We start from the raw sequence: 17,745 nt of genomic DNA, 5'->3' as shown, positions 1-17,745 counted from the left end.
TCTGCCCAAAACTGACAGCAATGAGATTAATTGTTCTGTCCTCTGGTGGTTGTAGGGATGGCACGATTAGACTGTATTTCCAACCCAAATGAGAGAGCTTGTGAATGATTGGGATCCAACATCTACTGTCAGTATGGCAACACAGCCTTCTCCTCCTGCTCAGGCTAATGAGGAGGTGCTATGAGAGGTCTGCTGCAGGACTCTCAAATCTTCTGTTGCCTCCACGGGCAAATACACATGCTTGTGTGAATTGGGTGTTGATGGATTTGATTGTATATACCAAGGCTGGAATTTGGTTTTCTTACCTTTTTCAATAATGAATATTCAGTAAGGTACAGTAGTGCCTCCTGAGACTCATTTAGTTTCAGGAAAAAGTAGTCAAGGTATTCTGTTACCTTGGACATTTTGCTAGAAATGTAAGCCCCTTGGCTAATTAGTGGTTTTGTTTCTTATTCAGCTCTTACTATACAATGTTGCTTCATTTCCATAGTCAATTCGAAATATGCATCTTTAGTGGGGTATCTCTTCTAACGTGTCTTTCAGAAAGCATGAAATGTTACATCATAAGTAAAGTTAGTGTTAAATAAGTATTTTAAAAGACCAAAATTACTGTTAAAGGAGGAAAATATTGTCAAAACTTACTTGTTTAAACTTTGTTTAGAGAAATTCTGAAGAATTATGCTGTGCACAATATAAAAGGCACTCTGAACATTGACATGCTTTTTGAAGAGGACATTGTCCATCATATATGTGTATATGTATATACATATATGAAATGGGGGAAATACAAGGCTGTGATCTTCTGTCAGCAGACACTAATTTCTAGCAGGTCAAGGTCTGAACCTTTACAGGGTTCTTAAAATGTGTTATGGCTGACGGTAGGACTCCTCCTGCCTTTTGGCTTGAGGTAAATCCACTTCCCTGAGGCATGCCCTTCCTTTACTCTCCTTCTCCATGCCAGGGCTGTGGCTCTGGGCCAGGAGAGCGTTTGTTCCACCAGCAGGAATGAGCCTTTTTGTCTGCACAGTAATATTGTCAGAAGTCTGAGTGGCGCTGTGAATGAGTGTGTCTTGTACTTACCTTCTCCATTTCTTCAACCAGATGGCTGCCCTGATTTGTGCAATGGCAATGGGAGATGCACGCTGGGTCAGAACAGCTGGCAGTGTGTCTGCCAGACCGGCTGGAGGGGGCCTGGATGCAACGTTGCCATGGAAACCGCCTGTGCTGATAACAAGGATAATGAGGGAGGTGAGCAAAAGTCTTTCAGTTCCCAGTCCCTAAAGAACGGCGGGTTATACACGCTTTCTTCGTGAGTCATTTTCCTTCAGGAGGACTTTGTCATTGTTGTCAAGTGGTGGTGTTACATTTCTTCTGAAACAAATGAGACTGAGCAAGCTGTGGCCTTGTGGAGAGATGTGGTGACCCACAATGCCTGCGTCAGGAGCGGACGGGCAGGCTCAGTCCCACCCTGCATCCCACTGAAGCCCACGGTGGGGAGCATGGCCCAGTAGACCAGAACTTCTTCCTATGGGCTCTTGGCACATGTGAATTGCAAAACAACTTACTGCACCCATGTGCACAAGCATAGCAGCTGATGGAGCAGGATATTTAGCAATACTTTTTCTGCTCACTGTTAGAGGCCCGGGTCACACTTTCATGTGCACAACCTGTGGGAATGGTTGTAGCTTGCTGTCACGTTGCACAGTTCACATGCCCCACTTGGACAGGCTGATGGAGGGATGCTGAGTAGTCATCTGTGGGAAGACTCTGACATCCATCTTCAATTTTCCTTCTCCTTTATCAGACATATCCCTATTAAATATAGAATTTGTGTTCTGTGTTTACCTTCAAAGATGGCTTTAGTTTATCTTGTTTCATAGAGCCTTCCATGGTGTATTAGGCTATACTGGGCTGAAAGCAGTTCTGAGAAGTTGTAGCATCTAAACAAGATTGCCTAAACTATCTTCTTCATTTGAAATAGCTTTCTTATTCCTTTCACTACAATGTCTTTAGTAAGTCATGTAGATTCTTTTTCATGAGCTTCTGCTCTTCATTAAAAATCAAACATCAGGCACATCTTTCTTCCTTGAGACTCCTTAACTTTTCTTTGGCCAATAATTAATCTAAAGAGCACATCTCTTTGCTGATTAAGAAATGTTTTACGCTTTTTTCTAAAACTGCAAAAAAACATCTGGCTTATTTGAACAGCTGCTTCTAGGGTAAAATTTTGATTAGGATGAGTGCTTTAATTTTGTGTAAGATTTCAGGGTATAGAAATTGTTGAGAAGTCCCAAACTGAGGAACAGGTATATTTGGTTTTGATTATGTGATATTAACTATGTCTGAATAGCATCCACTAGTTTTAATCTGTAAATCTTCTGTTGGTTCCTTGGTTTCACATGTGATCAGTGCTTACGGAAATATTTTAAATGTGCTGGAGCCAATTCAGTTTCAGAAGACTGGAACTTGCTTTATAGCTTTACTGAATTGTGAAGAGCAGAATCTGACTACCAAATTACATTAGTTGGCATTTAATTGTACAACAAAACCCACTAAACTTCTGTTAATATGCAGTGTAAGAAACTAAAAGGTGAACTGCTTAGGTGTGCCAATTTTACAGGCTCTGAAGATAATAAATGAAAAACTGAAAATGGATGTATCATCAGGTTTTCCACAAAACAAGGAATAAGTTTGGAAAACATTATTAGAAATACTGGAATAAGGTGCTTGTTTACCTACCCAAGACAATATTTTGCACTTGTAAAACAGACGGGCAAACAGGGGAAAAATGACCAGTGAGACCATTCAGCTGTTCATCCCAATTTAAAATCACAACATTCATGGAAGACAAATAGTTCATTGGAGTCAAAGAATACATAGAATAAATATGCCACACAACAGACATAATTTTAAGGTGCGTGGTTTCTGATTTACCATAGTTGCGCCTGAAAGAAAACTGTTTGGTCTAGCTGAAGGCTAGAAAGATTAAGAGGAGAACTCTTCAGGTGTTCTCAACACTTGCAGGTGGAAGTAAGTTTTTTTCCAGAGGCCAAAGGGGTTACTGCTCATTGCTTCTTGTGGGCATATAGGTAGTTTGAAAATCTATGCCTGTTCCAAGGTCCCAAAGAACCTGAAAAGTCCACTTGACCTGCACATTTTCACATAGGGATTTTATGATAAAGATAGAAATTAATCTCTTTGTTTTACGACCTTTAGCTCAGTACTTTAATCCAACAATCGTTACTACTCTTTAGTAGTCTCATCCATATTACATTTCTGTAGAGTTTTTCTATAAGGCAGCTTAGGTGTTCAACACCTGTTCACCTAGCCCTTTCTCCACACGCTTGCAAGGTATACCTGAAAAACCGAACACTTTGATTCAATTCAGCCAGGCTGTGCTTTGTACAGGGTGCAGGTGGCACAGGCTGAGAATTAGCCACAGGCCATGTGGCGCTGCAGCACTCTTCGGTCTCTGGCATGTCTTGGTGATTTTGGCTGTTTCAGTTTGCTTGATGGTATTTTGAGTTTCAGGTTACTTTCAGATGGCATGGGATCCTTTCCAATATGCGCTGGAAAGACAATCATTGTCATTCCCATCAGTTTGTCAAACTGTCGGTCAATAGAGCTACAACAAAACTCAAAACTGAATATAATGTCACTTAATACTTAGTCTCTTAGAGTACAGTTCTGCCTTTGCCTTAAGCTGTACTATTCTTTACGTGTCTGGTTCACTGCACGCCTGGCCAGGAACACGTCCTGTGACCTAGCTGTTTATTAATGCTAACAGGGAGACCACGGGAGTGTGCAGGAAGGCAGAGGAAGGGAGGGATGCATGCTCTGTTCTTCAGGCTGCCCTTTATGTAATTGTAGAATCATTTAGGTGTGAAAAGACCTTTGAGATCCTAGAGTCCAACCGTTAACCTGTCACTGCCAAGGCCACCACTAAACCCTGCCCTGAGTGACATGTCTACACTTCTTTTAAATACCCCCAGGGATGGTGACTCAACCACCTCCCTGGCAGCCTGTTCCAATGCTTGAACACCCTTTCCGTGAAGAAATTTTTCCTAATCTCCAACCTAAACCTCCCCTGGTGCAACTTGAGGCCGTTTCCTCTTGTCCTGTCACTTGTTACCTGGAGAAGAGACCGACCCCCCCTGCCTACAGCCCCTGCCAGGCAGCTGTGGGGAGCGATAAGGTCCCCCCGGAGCCTTCTCCAGACTAACCCCCCCAGTTCCCCCCGCCGCCCCTCCCAGCACTTGTGCCCCAGCCCCTTCCCCAGCCCCGTGCCCGGCTCTGGACACGCTCCAGCCCCTCCATGTCCCTCTGGCCGTGAGGGGCCCAAACCCGAAGCCAGGGTTTGAGGGGCCAGCGGGATGTGACTCCATTCCCCACCGCTCTCCGGCCCGGCCGCCCAGCCAGCTTTGACCCCAGCGCAGAGCCCCCCGGGCAGCCATGAGCAGCCGGTGGCTGCAGGAGAGGCTGTGGGAGACGGTGTCAGAGGCTTCACTAAGGCCCAGGACACACCAGCCACAGCCTCTCCCTCACCCACCAGGCCGGGCAGCTGCTCGTAGCAGGAGATCGGGGCTGTCAGGCAGGGCCTGATCCCCTGGGTGTCCTGCACGTGCCGTGTGATGGCCCTCAGGGTGACCTGCTCCATCACCTTCCCGGCACGGAGATCATATTGTGACTGTGTATATAAAGAAACAGGTAAAATTAAGATTTCTCCGTAGGCAAAGCTGAAAACTGTAATATGGGAATCAAAGATTCAGCTAGTTACCAGAACTCCATATTTCACATAAAGTGCAAGATTATTAAAAGTTAAAGAAATCGCCTCTCCTCCCAGTCATTCTTTTCATTTGAAACTCAGCCATGTTTATTTGCAGCAGAATGTTGAACTCATTTGCTGCCCCATCACGAACATTGTTCTGTTAACATAAGCAAGTAGTTCTGGACTAGTAATGATGATGCAAGCTGTCTTTCAAAAGGCATTAGAGTAGCTAAAAATACCATTTTTTTGCCTAAATGAGGTCCTTGCCTGAACAGCTGAACCTCCTTCCTTCCTGTCCATCTATTCACGTTGTTAAAATGCAGTTGCTTCAGCATGTCACTGAAACAGAACTGTCATTTTCTGTCTTCCCTTCTTCCCCATGCAGCAACAGATTTAACATATTTTGGAGCTCTTCTGCTGTTCAGCCATTCTTATTATAATTGTATCTCACAATCAGATTCAAAGGCCTTGGGCCAAATCTTCATTTCATGGATGTCAAGAAGAGCATTGCCACTGACTCCGAAGGGATTCCCATTTGTCCTGTTTTGTCTTATTATCTGCCACTATGCGAACTCTGTACCATAGTTCAAAAAGAGAAAAAAGGAATATTATACTTAATATTTTCTTTCCATTTTAGATTAATGCCTTTTAGTTGGTTTATTCCTAGAAGAGGCAGATGTGCCCCTGTCTTGTTGAGACTTACAAATCTTCATTTTAAATGAGATGTCAGTGTGTATTACTCACATAAATAAAATGGGATTCCAGAGCAGAAAGAAGGGTCCAAAGCTGTTTTCTCCTCTTAGGGCTGTTAAGTAGAACTGTGCATGATTCGAGGTAGCACTGGGAAATTCACCTGTATTTGTCCTTACCATCACGTGTCAAATCTAGATATGGGCTTAACTGGGTCTTTGTTACAAACCTGCTTAGGGTTGCTCTGGTGCATAGGCTACTTTGCTGAAAAAACTTGAGTCTCTTATTTATCTGTTTATTTACTTATCTTTAAGGAGGAAATCTAACTGAAAGGTAAGGGGCTTTTGTCATTGACTCACTTCTAAGATCTTTTAAAATTGTAAAATGCTTCTGTTTTCCAAAACATGTTTGAATTGCCTAATTTACTCACTGTGGCCACTTCTAAATCTAATCCCTTTCCTTAATCAGTCCCTCAGTAATCTAATAGTTATTAAGCATCTTTTGGAGGGATTAGAAATAGCTTTATTTTAAGACCCATAATTGTGATTACAATGTATAATCCCCCCAATAGACATGTATAACCCATTTAATTCACCGTGGATTTATTTTAGGAAATTAAAGGATCATAGATGATATTTTGAGGAATAAGACAAGGTACCTTACTTTTTTAGTTTGTATTTTTTTGGACATATTGCATAAGGAAAACCCTACAGTGGCTATTTATACCCATCTTTTTACAAAAATTATTTTGTAATAATTTGCTTGTTCCTAAATTGGAATATATTTTTAGTATCTCGGAACAGTCTTCATAAATTGTGTATGTTTAACTACATTTCACCTTAGACCTTACAGTGCCTTCAAGTAAAATGGACCATGTAATGCATAGCAAAAATCGTATTTCCTTTCTACAGAATAGTTTCACTGAATGTTAGATGCAGTTGATACCAGGAGCTCATGTTTGAGGGCCCTTTGTCCTGAACTCAGTGGGATAATTTGGGAGAGGTGTCCAAGTACAGATTCTGGCCTTTGCAGCAGCAGCCCTGGGAGAAGTCCATACTGCCCACTGATGTTGTTCTTTCTAGGCTTTTCTTTTCCTTCTTCCTCTCTAAGCCCACCTTTTGCATCCATTCAAATTTACTCTCCTCATGTTTATAATTTTTATTGACAAGACGAATTATGTAATTTCAGAGAAAGAAAAGCAGGAAATAGCCAAAATTTTGCTGAACTGCTTTGTTTTGGATTTGATCAGGATGGAAAGGATAGGAGGAGGCAGGTAAAAAAAAAATTAAAAGCAACCACTGCTAATATCACTTCACAGATCACATTTCTTCTCTAAATGTAATCATCTAGACTAAAATTGGGTGGGGAAGGAAAAGAAGCAACCCATAGCAGTATAGAATACTAAGGTGAATTGAAGGAGGAATTCCTTGTTATGCAAAGTGGGACATTCTTTTTAAAATACATTTTAATTTATTTCCACTTGGCTTTCAAAAGAGAGTTGTGCATATCTCAGAAGGCAAAATTTGCCCTTCAGTTTGTTACTATATAGCTGTAACCCCACCAAGAAGTACAGTTGGCGGTAATTCTCTTTGGCACAATACATTGAAGATAATGAATGAGAGAAAGCTAGCTATCTGCTTCAGTATGACTTCTCTTCAATTCACAAGAAAAATACATTTCTAGAGAAGTTCACTGTCAGGACAGTGCACTTGACTGATTGAAAGGCTGTTTATTTGAGTTGTCTTAGAAAACTCATCTCTGAAATTAGACAGAAAGAAAATAGAAAGAAAAGAGAAGTGTCTCCCTGCAATAAACATTTAGAAAAAAAATGCTTTTAGAAAATTACAAATCCTGTGACTTGATACTGCATCAGGCTCGTGACATTTAAGATAATACAAGTATTTCACAGCACAAAGGCAAATCATGTAATTTAGCTTGCCTCAACAAGCCTCAGCAGGGGTCTCTAATTCAGCACAGACAAAAGACTTTATGAAGTTCTCAATATAAATACCCAGAATACTCATGGCACAGAAAAATACATTCCCAGAGCCTGTACAATAGTCAGTTTTAGAACATTAAATGTAATGAGTAGTTGAAATCTATTGTGGATGGGGGCCAGAGTGACTCATGTAAGCTCAAGTATAAAACCTGTATCAAAACTAGACATTATGTAAGTTTGACAAGAGCTAATGAGTATGCTTGTATGTGATTTTGTTAAAACTTCACGTCAGCCTCTAATCGCCTTTACACACATTAGCCAGCTTATCCTTACACTGTCCCTCATGGGATATGTTACTACAATCACATGCTCTTATAACCCATGGAGAAGCGAAGGCAAGAATTCAGTGACTGCAAATTTTTATGATTTAAAAAGCCATTGGTTGCTGTGTAGGTATCTATGTGTACACTGGAACCCAACAAACAATTATTTTTTTGAGGTTATTTTCATCTTGGAGCCCTCTAGGTCAAGTCTGCTCTAAGCTATGTGTGGTTTGAGGTTGGAGCATCCAAAACCCACCAGTATTCTCAAGTTCAGAAGGAGCACCAAGCGCTCAGCGCACAGCTGGAGCTACACCTGCAGTAGGTGATGCCAGCTGGAGTTGGGTTTTCCCAGCTGCCAGGGCTCTGCGCAGCACAGGGACCCTGAGTGGGCAAGGGATGTGGGATTCTTGCTCTGCCGATGTCATATTCCAGGGTACTCATCAGGGTTTGGGGGTGGGGGGGGGTGGGGGGTGGGGGGCATTCAGAGGCACACCCAGCTTAAAAGGAAGCCAGTTTTCTTCTGCTTTACCACAACTTGGGATTTACAATCCAGGTTTCCCTTGAAAGGCAGCTTTGGTTTAGGATTATGGTTCTGAAAATGCTCTGTTGTGCTCACAGTTTGTTATATGAGCCAGTGGTATAATGGAGATCCTGACAGGTTACGGAGAGGCTTTCCAGTTTGGCTAATTGAGGAACAGGGCTGGAACAGGATTAGAAGCATTTCCTTTCTTGTTAGCAGCAGGAACTTTGGAGGAATTATTTTGAATGATGTATGCCAATATAGCTAACAGTAATTAGATCAAACTACAAAAGTTAGAATTTGGGTTATATATTAGATAAAACTTCCTGGCAGGAAGATACACTGGGCTGTGGAATAGCCTGTCTGTGGAAACATTTCTGCATGCAGTTTTAGAGCTCAATTAAAATATTTCTGTGTTGGCAGAAAGGCAGCCTACTCTTTTGATAATCTGATAGAGCATCTCTAATTCTTTCACCTTGGGTATATTAATACTACACATAATTAAAATCGGATCATGATAAATTAACTAATTTGCCCTCAGAGTGATCAAAGGCCCTTTTGCCCTCAGGGTTCATAGTAGCTGCTGTTCCCCCTCCTCCCCGCCTCCATTTTAATCATCAGTCTGAAATGTTTATTGGAAAAAGAAAAATTTCCAGGAATTATGCTCTGAAAGTCATCAGCTCCTGAAGCTAGTGAAGTGTAAGGATGCCCTCTACTGAGCATGTGCTCAGAAGTTTTGTTTTGGCAACAAGATTTTCCCCTGCTGGGTACAGAAAGGGTTTTCTCAAGCAGCTGGATGTCAGGTCAAAGTTGACTCATTGTAACATGCATCATGAATTGGACCTGAAGGACAGCCTGCAAGTGTTTGATGAAGAGTGGAAGCTAAAGAAAATTTACTTGTAGGAGTTAAAAAAAAGCTGAACAAACAAACAATAGCTCCATCATCAACTTTCCAAAGAAAGGTGTAGCACAGCTCTAGAATCCATCACCTGCATGTGATGAGAAATACGTTCAGTGGTGAGGGAAAACTGATGATGAGGGGTTCTAAGTACATTGGCACTGAAATAAATCACTGTTTCTACTGATAGCTTTTTAGGCCTTGTAATGATGATCAAGAGAAAGACAATAAGGCCATCTTAAAATATGGCGTGCACAAGTAAATTATTCTATTCTACATGTAATACTTTAAAATTTTCTTTTTGCTGTGCAGTTAAGTCAGCCAGAAAGCTTGTGGAACAGTTCACGGAAAGTCAAGAAATGTGTGTATCCATTAGCAGAAGTGAAGTCTTCAAGAGGAATACCATGTCACTTGCTTTGTTTCTGAAAAGATTAGGGAATTTGGAAGAAGCACGAACAGCAATGGAGAGCTAATTCTATGCTGCCAGTTTAAATCAGATCAAAATTTCCGATTTCTTTCTTCTCAGTTAAGGCCGAGTTGGGTCTTCTTTTGGTCCCAAATTGTTGGAGGAGGTTCAACACCATCTTAATTCCCTCTAGAGTCTCGTTCGTTTAGCTTACAGAGTTTCAGAGGGCTGCCGACTGGCCATTCAAAACTCTGATGTGTACACTGTGAAAATCAGCAATGTCTTGGTGAGGCTAATGGCGAGGTATTTGTCATTGAATTAACTGTATAAATAATTCAGTGTACCTGAGGAAATCTGGAAGACGACAAGCTCTGAAATATATATTAAAAAAAAAAAACTAAATTCTAATTAAAATTCATGCTTATGGCAGAGTTTTCTCTTACAGAAGGTACATTTTTTTTTCTAGCCCTTTTTTTAATCAACTAAGTCTAATACAACTAAATAATTCTGTAGCAATTTACTTCATACGTAATGCTCTGATATGGCTGGAAAAATGGGCTGATAGTAACCTACTGAAGTGCAATGTCCTGCACCTGGGGAGGAACAACCCCAGGCACAAACGTATGCTGGGAAACACTTTTTTATCATGGGGGTGACTGAGCACTGGAGCACATTGCTCAGAGAGGTTGTGGAGTCTCCATCCTTGGAGATGTTCAAAAGCTGTCTTGGCATGGTCTTGCTCAGTTGGCTTTTGGTAGCCTGGCTTGAGCAGAGGGGTCGGACCAGATGACCTCCAGAGGTCCCTGCCTATCTCAGCCATTCTGCAATAATATTTCCAGATAGCAAATTAAGCAAACATAAATAGTTTTTCATACATAGTCAGAGATTTCAGAGCAACAAAATGAATAATAGCAGCAAAGCAGCTATGAACGCAAATAGTATAGCAGTGTCTAAGTTGGCATAAGGTAAAAATATCCTAACTCCCAAATCCTGCCATCTGGGAATAAATTAGTATGGGGGAATATAGGCATATATTATAAGTAATAATGTTCCAAACAAGTAAATCATGTGTATATTTATGTTGCGGTATATGCCTGTCTTTTCTAAATATTCCTGTAAGCATCTGAAACTGTGCATGTCTGAATTCGCACAGCTGCATGAAAGCCTTCCTACCTGAAAGGAATCATACACAGGTTTCTCCCTGGTATTGAATGGAGATGTTTCTAGCCTCTCAGGTCCTGAACTGGCAATTCAGAGCAGTTTGATTGCCTGCTTGATTGTTTGTGAGATAACGGTGAGATTGGCAGTGACAGGGTAATTTACTGAAGATTGCGATGTCAGACTATATCCAAGGGGGCTTGTGAGCATAAAGATGTGATTCGCATGACTGACAGGACGCTGAGAGATTGATATGCCAATTGAAAGTTCATGGTGTCGTCAGAAGTGTTTGGTCACAGCATCCCATAATCTGCTGCATGATGAGGTCATTACAGACATAACGTATGCTCACCGCTAATAACAGGTATGGCAAAAATACAATGCAGCTTGAACAGGTAAATGCAAATTTGTCAAAGGGAGTAATTTATATCCTGTGTTTTGCTTCTGTTATTTCTAACGTGTTGATAGAATTCTCTTGACTGGTGGTCGTCTGAGTAAAAGAACTGAGCAGACTGAACAGTGGCAGCTTTAAGTTCATAGTTGTAGAGGTGTCACACAGAAAGAACACAAGATGCTGAGAAAAAGTTCTCAGAGCTTAATAGGAAATCTGCCTTGAGTTATAATCTGAAGCTAATGATGTCCTTACAATGATTATATAAAGTGGGTGGAAAATGGGCTGTAGCAAAAAAGAAAATTCCTACTGCCACGTTGGAAAGGATTTCAAGACGAATGAAGCTCTTAATGTGAATAGGCACCTGACCTTCAAGCAACATATAGCTCTTGCAACGAGGTAGTTTGTCTGACTTAAATTTCCTTAGAGGGCTGAATGAAACATTGTCAGCACACCTCAGCAATTTTGTTTTTAAATCAGCAGCAGCCATTTCAGCCACACGCTCAATCCATTGGGCATATAAGGCTAATTGTAAAATAAGAAAGATTTTTATAGGTTTGGGGTTTCTGTTGTTGTTGTTTTTCCAGGTATCACTGTGTAGGGTAATGCTGGTTTGTTGTGCATTTGAAAATCTTGAAAATACATGCATCATGATCTTACTTTAAGGTACTTTCGTCAACTAACCTGCTGGAACGTTGTGTCTTGTGTATGATACTCAGTGTGTGCCCCGGCCATATTTGTAATCGAAAATCACGTTAAGATGCCTTGGGGAGTCTCTGAAAGTTTACAGACCTGAGTAGATTGCAGATTGAATGCATGGCTCTTGCCAGAGTAAATGAACAAATGTTTCTAAATGGTTAGAGATGATAATATTTTCAAGTCAATGGTTATTAATTTCTAAATTACAGTAAAGTCCATTGAGAGAACATATTTCAGTTAAATTATGATACCAAAGGAAAGGATGATGCTAGAAGTTGTTACTGTATGTGCTAAAAATAGTCAGTTGTAATTTATCTAAGTATACAGATCGATCTCCCCGTTGATGATTCCATATTAATTTCTGGTGTTTAAATTCCAATTTTTCTTTAAAATACTTCTTAATAAATATTCTTGATGGACAACTTAATATGTAGTATGATGACTGAATCCACCAGTTTTGTGAGTGATCCTTCCTTATCCAACCATGTGAACAAATTCTGATTCAGATATCTATGGAAGATGGGAGTTCCAGGAGCACTTCCCTATGTATTGCCAAAATGGGTACAATATAATTTTTATTTTACTTAGGTAAAAAGAACTTATTCTGTCACCCCATCTCCCCAAATGGAAGAAATGAAATTAAACAGTATAATTCTCAAGACTCTTATAGCCCAGCAAGGAAATGTAAAAACTTCGTAAAACAGCTGGAAAGATTTAAAAGCAACTCACAAGATTAAAAAAAAAAAAAAATCCTTAAAGAAATAATCCTGTACTCCTTCCACTATTCCTGCTTTCTAATTTCAAGCCTTAACAGATTTATTTGGGATTGATTCTCATCTAATACTGGTTTAAATTAATTGAACCAATAATGGTGTTTAACCACCAATGTACTTGAGAAAAACTCATCCTCACAGCATTATTGGTTCAACTACCAGTTTTATGACATTGGGATGTTACAAAGAGTAAGCATTAATATTTTTTTCCTAGTGCCTTTAGATGTCCATTAGGTATTATTGCTTGATAGCAGAGTGCAGCTGGCTGAACCTTGATGATTCTTACCTTTCAGACGGCTTGGTTGACTGCCTAGACCCAGACTGCTGCCTCCAGTCTACTTGTCAAAACAGCCTGCTGTGCCGGGGCTCACGTGATCCTCTTGACATCATACAACAGAGCCATTCTGGTTCACCAACTGTGAAGTCATTCTATGATCGAATCAAGCTCTTAGTGGGGAAGGACAGCACTCACATCATCCCGGGAGAAAATCCCTTCAACAGCAGGTAGCAGCTATAAATATGACACTGTACCTGTGCGGTTGCATTCTATGGGAGAATTTCTACCAGACATTCTATTCATGTTTTAACATGAGATGCTGCTTTCAGGTGCTTCATGTGTTTGCATTTTAGGCAACATTCCCACTGACAGCACTCTGTTGCGTTTTATGATGTGACCTTTATTTTATAACAGAGTTTTATTAGCATTTTAAAATATTGGCAACACCTAGAAGGTTCCTTCCACAGAGTAGGAGCTTCCAAGGTCTATATTTTATGAAGGCTGCAGTCTAGAAATGCAGGGAAAATGCAAAGTAGTTTCCAGTTAGAAAGGGATTGCATTTTTTTTAGTGTTGTTAACACAAGTTTAATAATGGAATACCATTTCAAATTATTCTAAAGATACACTAACTTAGGAGGGGTTTATTCCTTATATGAAACTGTTTTACTTGCTGGTTTACTTGCATCATCAATACATCTGACGAAGTTTCCATTTTCTTCTTGGTTTTCTTTTCCTATGTTCTTCCTATTACTATTTATTATATATTTATAATGACTCTAAAAGCTAGCACATCGTTAATTGATATTTGATGCCTTTGTATGCTTACAAGAAGAGTGGTGTTCTTATTTATATATATTATTTAAATTTGTCTCTGTGGAAAGATGCTGAGAAATTGATGATATGTCAATTATGTTCATATTGCCAGAGTTAAAATTGAAGCTCTGTAAAAATAAAATGGGGGAATTCTTGCAATTTTCTGCAACGTTGCATGAAAAGGAAAACAAGACAAGAGATAACCTTACTAATTCATGAGGCTGAATAATCTGTTCAAAAAGGAATACGGGCTACAGCATAAAAAGCATACAGTCCGCAAACTGGTTGGTACATGCTGCTCTGTATATGTTACCGTCAGCAGAATTTCCTTGAGTGACGAGCAGCAGGCAGTTTCCTCTTACACAGTGTATGCAAACCAGTGCTTGAGCCGTTGCCTCATTAAGGCACTCAGAATGAAAATGAGTGTACCCCCTGTATCTCTATTCCACTATCATCTGATAACGTTTAGTTGTGTTATTAACGTGATCCAACACTTTATTCCTAGATCTTGAAGTGTTTTACAAAAGCAGGTGATTATCATTCCAAATTTCAAGACAGATAGAGTGATATGCAGATATTTGTGCACCATCCAAGAAATATTAGCAAATATATTTAAAATAATCAAGCTGTTTATGTATAGATATGAGTTGGAGCCTTCAAAACAGTCAAAGAATTAGAGCTTTAGAAAAAGTGGGAGCTGGGCATTTCTATCCCCAAACTCCTTTGAAAAAATCTCATTGGAAATTATAGATATTTTTTAAAAAAATTATATTTTCTAGGGTTCCTGGTGGCAGAAGTCTTAGTTCTGTTTTATTCATCTGAAGTATGTCACGTATTTTAACATATCTTTGCAAATGGCATATTAATGACATTTTAAAATTGGCCTTAGCCTCTAAGTTGTGAAGGTGCTTTTGGGAATTCTACAGCTCAACTGTTATTTTTTATACCAATTTTAGGCAAATCTAATGTATAAAGTCAAATTGAAAGTTTTACAACTAAGGTTTTTGACTTTTAAAAAATACCACAGGGTTAGATTCCAAGTTTCACGTGTACTGAAGCTGCTGTAGTCTCAAGAAGTGGCTACCATGAGAGATAATGGCTTCTTTCTTTTCTTAGCTCAAACTCTCATTCCATTGAAAGAGGTGAAAAAAGTGGGACAAAATAGTGGTTATGATTTTTTTTCCCAGTACTAGTATAAGTAAAAAAATATTGTTTCCTACCCTGCTAAAGCAGTAAATAACAAAATGTACCGATTGCAAAATTATTGAGAACACACTGATTGTTTCTGTGCAGAAACAAGATAAAATTAAGTTTTCAGGAAAAGCTACATGTTTTTACACATTTAACTTCTGTGATTAATAAAAAAGGACTTAATGTATCCGCTTAATTTGTCAGTTACAGTTTTAAAAGATTACCAAAAAAAAAAAAGATTGCCCAGTGTGTGACTATTAGTCAATGCATTACTTCTTATAAATCCAAATTTTAGTGATAAAGTTTTAATATCCATCTTGTTCTGTATTCTGGCATTTTAGAAATAAAAGGGAAGATTATTAGCTAAATGTTCTTGTTCAAGTATTTCCTGAAATATTAAGACTGAAAGTAGAAAAAAATTGTCATGGACATTATTAGTTCTCTTCTGCCATATGATGATTTCTTTCTAAGTCTGCTACTGTTCCCCTGTAGAGGCTTGAGTGACTATCTTCCTACGACTACTTCTGTGTGTTTGTAACATAAAATAATTAAAGCTAAATGAATAATGCCAAGACAATTATCTTGGTCCAATGTATTCCCCAGTAGATTTTCTCAACAGGTATCGATTTCTATTACATTCCATATTCGGTTACAAAATGTTGATTGTGCAAATTAAAATTTGACCAGAAAGGTCAAGAAATGGTTAAAAGCTCTAAAAGAAAAGGAACAGAGATGGGTCATTTTGATTAATTAGGTTTTTTATGTAACATTGAAGAAAATATTACACCTTGTTCAGAATAAAAATATGAAGAAGTAGTTGTTAAATAGCCAGTATAATGCAGTTGGAAATTTACATCATAGCACCTTGAACATTTCAGAGTTAGTAGAAAAGACCTGAAAACAACCCCTGCTACTCCTAATGAAAACAGATGTTCTCTGATTTAGGGCTGATGCAGGCGTTCTAGCCATCCCAGTATTCAACTGCATTTTGTCAGTTTTCAGCAAAAACCAGCTCAGGTTAATCCCCTTGTCCTACAGCTCCGACTGCGTCCAGCAGCCTGTGGTGCCAGGATGCTGTGGCGGTTGGTGTGCCTGGAGCTGCTGAGGTTCAGGCACGGCTCCAGTCCTACCAGCACCAAGTCAGTTCAGAAACAGGGCTTTTCATTTTCTGGTACTCTCTGTAGCTGCCTATGAGAGTTGGTGGCTCATGCTGGAAGCACATACTGCTGAAGCAGAAATCTTTTCACCTAGGACCACGGCAAAATGAAATGTTGCTATCCCTGAGATATGGGTTGCGGCAGGATTTAACTGTCTCCCTGTTTCCCAGGGAGGTTTTTCGTGTTTCCAATGCAGAAATGAAAGCCATATACAAGGAGCTTCTCCTTTTCCATTTCCCTTTTACCATGCAGCTTTCCCCGCTCACCAAGCTGCTTCTCTCCGGGTACAGGGAAGAGGGAGGGGAAAGGAGCCAGGGGATGGAGGCTCCTCCCCAGCCGGGAGAGGAGAGGAGAAGGGCAGGAACAGACTGGCCATGCCAGAGGGAGGAAGAACAGGGAGAAGTGGGGTTGCTACTTGCAGTGCTCTGGAGGCTGAGAAGGCAGCCAGGCAGGCAGCGGCAACTTCTACCCACTGTGCACTTCGCAGCAGCAAAGCGCTCTCCGGAGAGAAAGAGAAGAGGCAGTGCCTCTTACAGGAATAATCCATCTTCATCTCCCTTAGGTTAAGCTAACCTGTTGGCTAAGAGAACTTTTTCTTTTGCCTGTGCGCAAAGCTGGCCTTAAAACCAAATCCTTTCTCCTGTTGACTAAGTGAAAAAGCAAGGGTTATGAATCAGGACCAAATGCAGCATACAAACATCAGCCACTCCGAGATGAAGGAACATGAACATTAATTTGGAAAATCGGCTGTGTAAAAAAGGGGTATGGCATTACACCCTGTTTTTGAAGTGTATTAGACATCCACAGACACGCTATTGTACCCAGGGAGGGTTTTGAGAAGTGCCCAATCGTGATTTCAGTGGGACTTCAGGGTCACAGTTCTGGCTTGGCTGAATGCGAGAGAGCGTTCTGCTCTGCAAAGCCTCATTAGACAGACAAAGCCTCATTAGACAAGGAAAGCGCTACCACCCAGTCTGTATACACAGACCTCACTGCATAGATAAGCAGTTTCTTGATTTAAGTATATAGAGGGATCTGGGCAATATTGTGGTATCTTCAGTAATCAAGCAAGCTTTGGAGTAAATTGGATTTAGAGTACATGAGGCATAAGTGTTCCACTACTCGGTTTATAAACAACGTAACTTTGCTTTGTAACCAACTTTTATACCTTTAATTATCTTTCTTTTTCAGTCTTGTGTCTCTCATAAGAGGCCAAGTGGTGACTACAGATGGAACTCCTCTAGTTGGGGTCAATGTGTCATTTGTCAAGTATCCAAAGTACGGCTATACCATCACTCGTCAGGATGGCACGTGAGTTTGCTTGCTTCATTGAGTCCCTATTTTGTATGTAGTATCTTTGCTGATTAACAGATGGTGTGATCTAATGGAACCATGTGGTATCATGCATCGCATTCCTCCCAGGGCAAAGAGCTATTAAGTAAACAGAAAAGTAATTTTTCACATGGTATTTTGAATACTAACCACAAGTAAACATGAAAAAGCTGACTTCTGATAATGACATGTTAGCAGGCAGACTCCCTTCAAATAAATTGCTCTGTATCTGTGAAAACATTTGTGGTCTACAGTAATATCCAGCTAAGACCAGAAATATTTTATTTTGAAACGCAAGGCAGGCAAACACTGCTAGGGAAAAAAAAAAAAAAAGTAGTGTCATTATAGAATAGTATATTTTGTTAAAAGTTCCCTTCTGCTTCTCTTTCCTTTTGAAGATCCACTATCTT

General features: G+C 40.0%; 1 protein-coding gene across 5 annotated transcripts in view; it reads left to right on the top strand.

Annotated features, from left to right (window-relative positions):
• TENM2 (teneurin transmembrane protein 2) overlaps positions 1-17,745 on the top strand; it is a 698,234-nt gene that overhangs the window by 641,912 nt on the left and 38,577 nt on the right. For all 5 annotated transcript variants that reach the window (XM_055717811.1, XM_055717810.1, XM_055717809.1 and 2 more), the window contains exons 16-18: positions 1,102-1,248; positions 12,859-13,069; positions 17,195-17,314. In XM_055717811.1, the coding sequence (XP_055573786.1) occupies positions 1,102-1,248; positions 12,859-13,069; positions 17,195-17,314 (478 nt within the window). The remainder of the gene's footprint in view (positions 1-1,101; positions 1,249-12,858; positions 13,070-17,194; positions 17,315-17,745) is intronic.

This window comes from Falco cherrug, chromosome 8 (genome assembly GCF_023634085.1).
Source record: "Falco cherrug isolate bFalChe1 chromosome 8, bFalChe1.pri, whole genome shotgun sequence".
NCBI lineage: Eukaryota > Metazoa > Chordata > Aves > Falconiformes > Falconidae > Falco > Falco cherrug.
The sequence above is the reverse complement of the archived record's forward strand: the minus strand, read 5'-3'. Positions and strand labels throughout refer to the sequence as shown.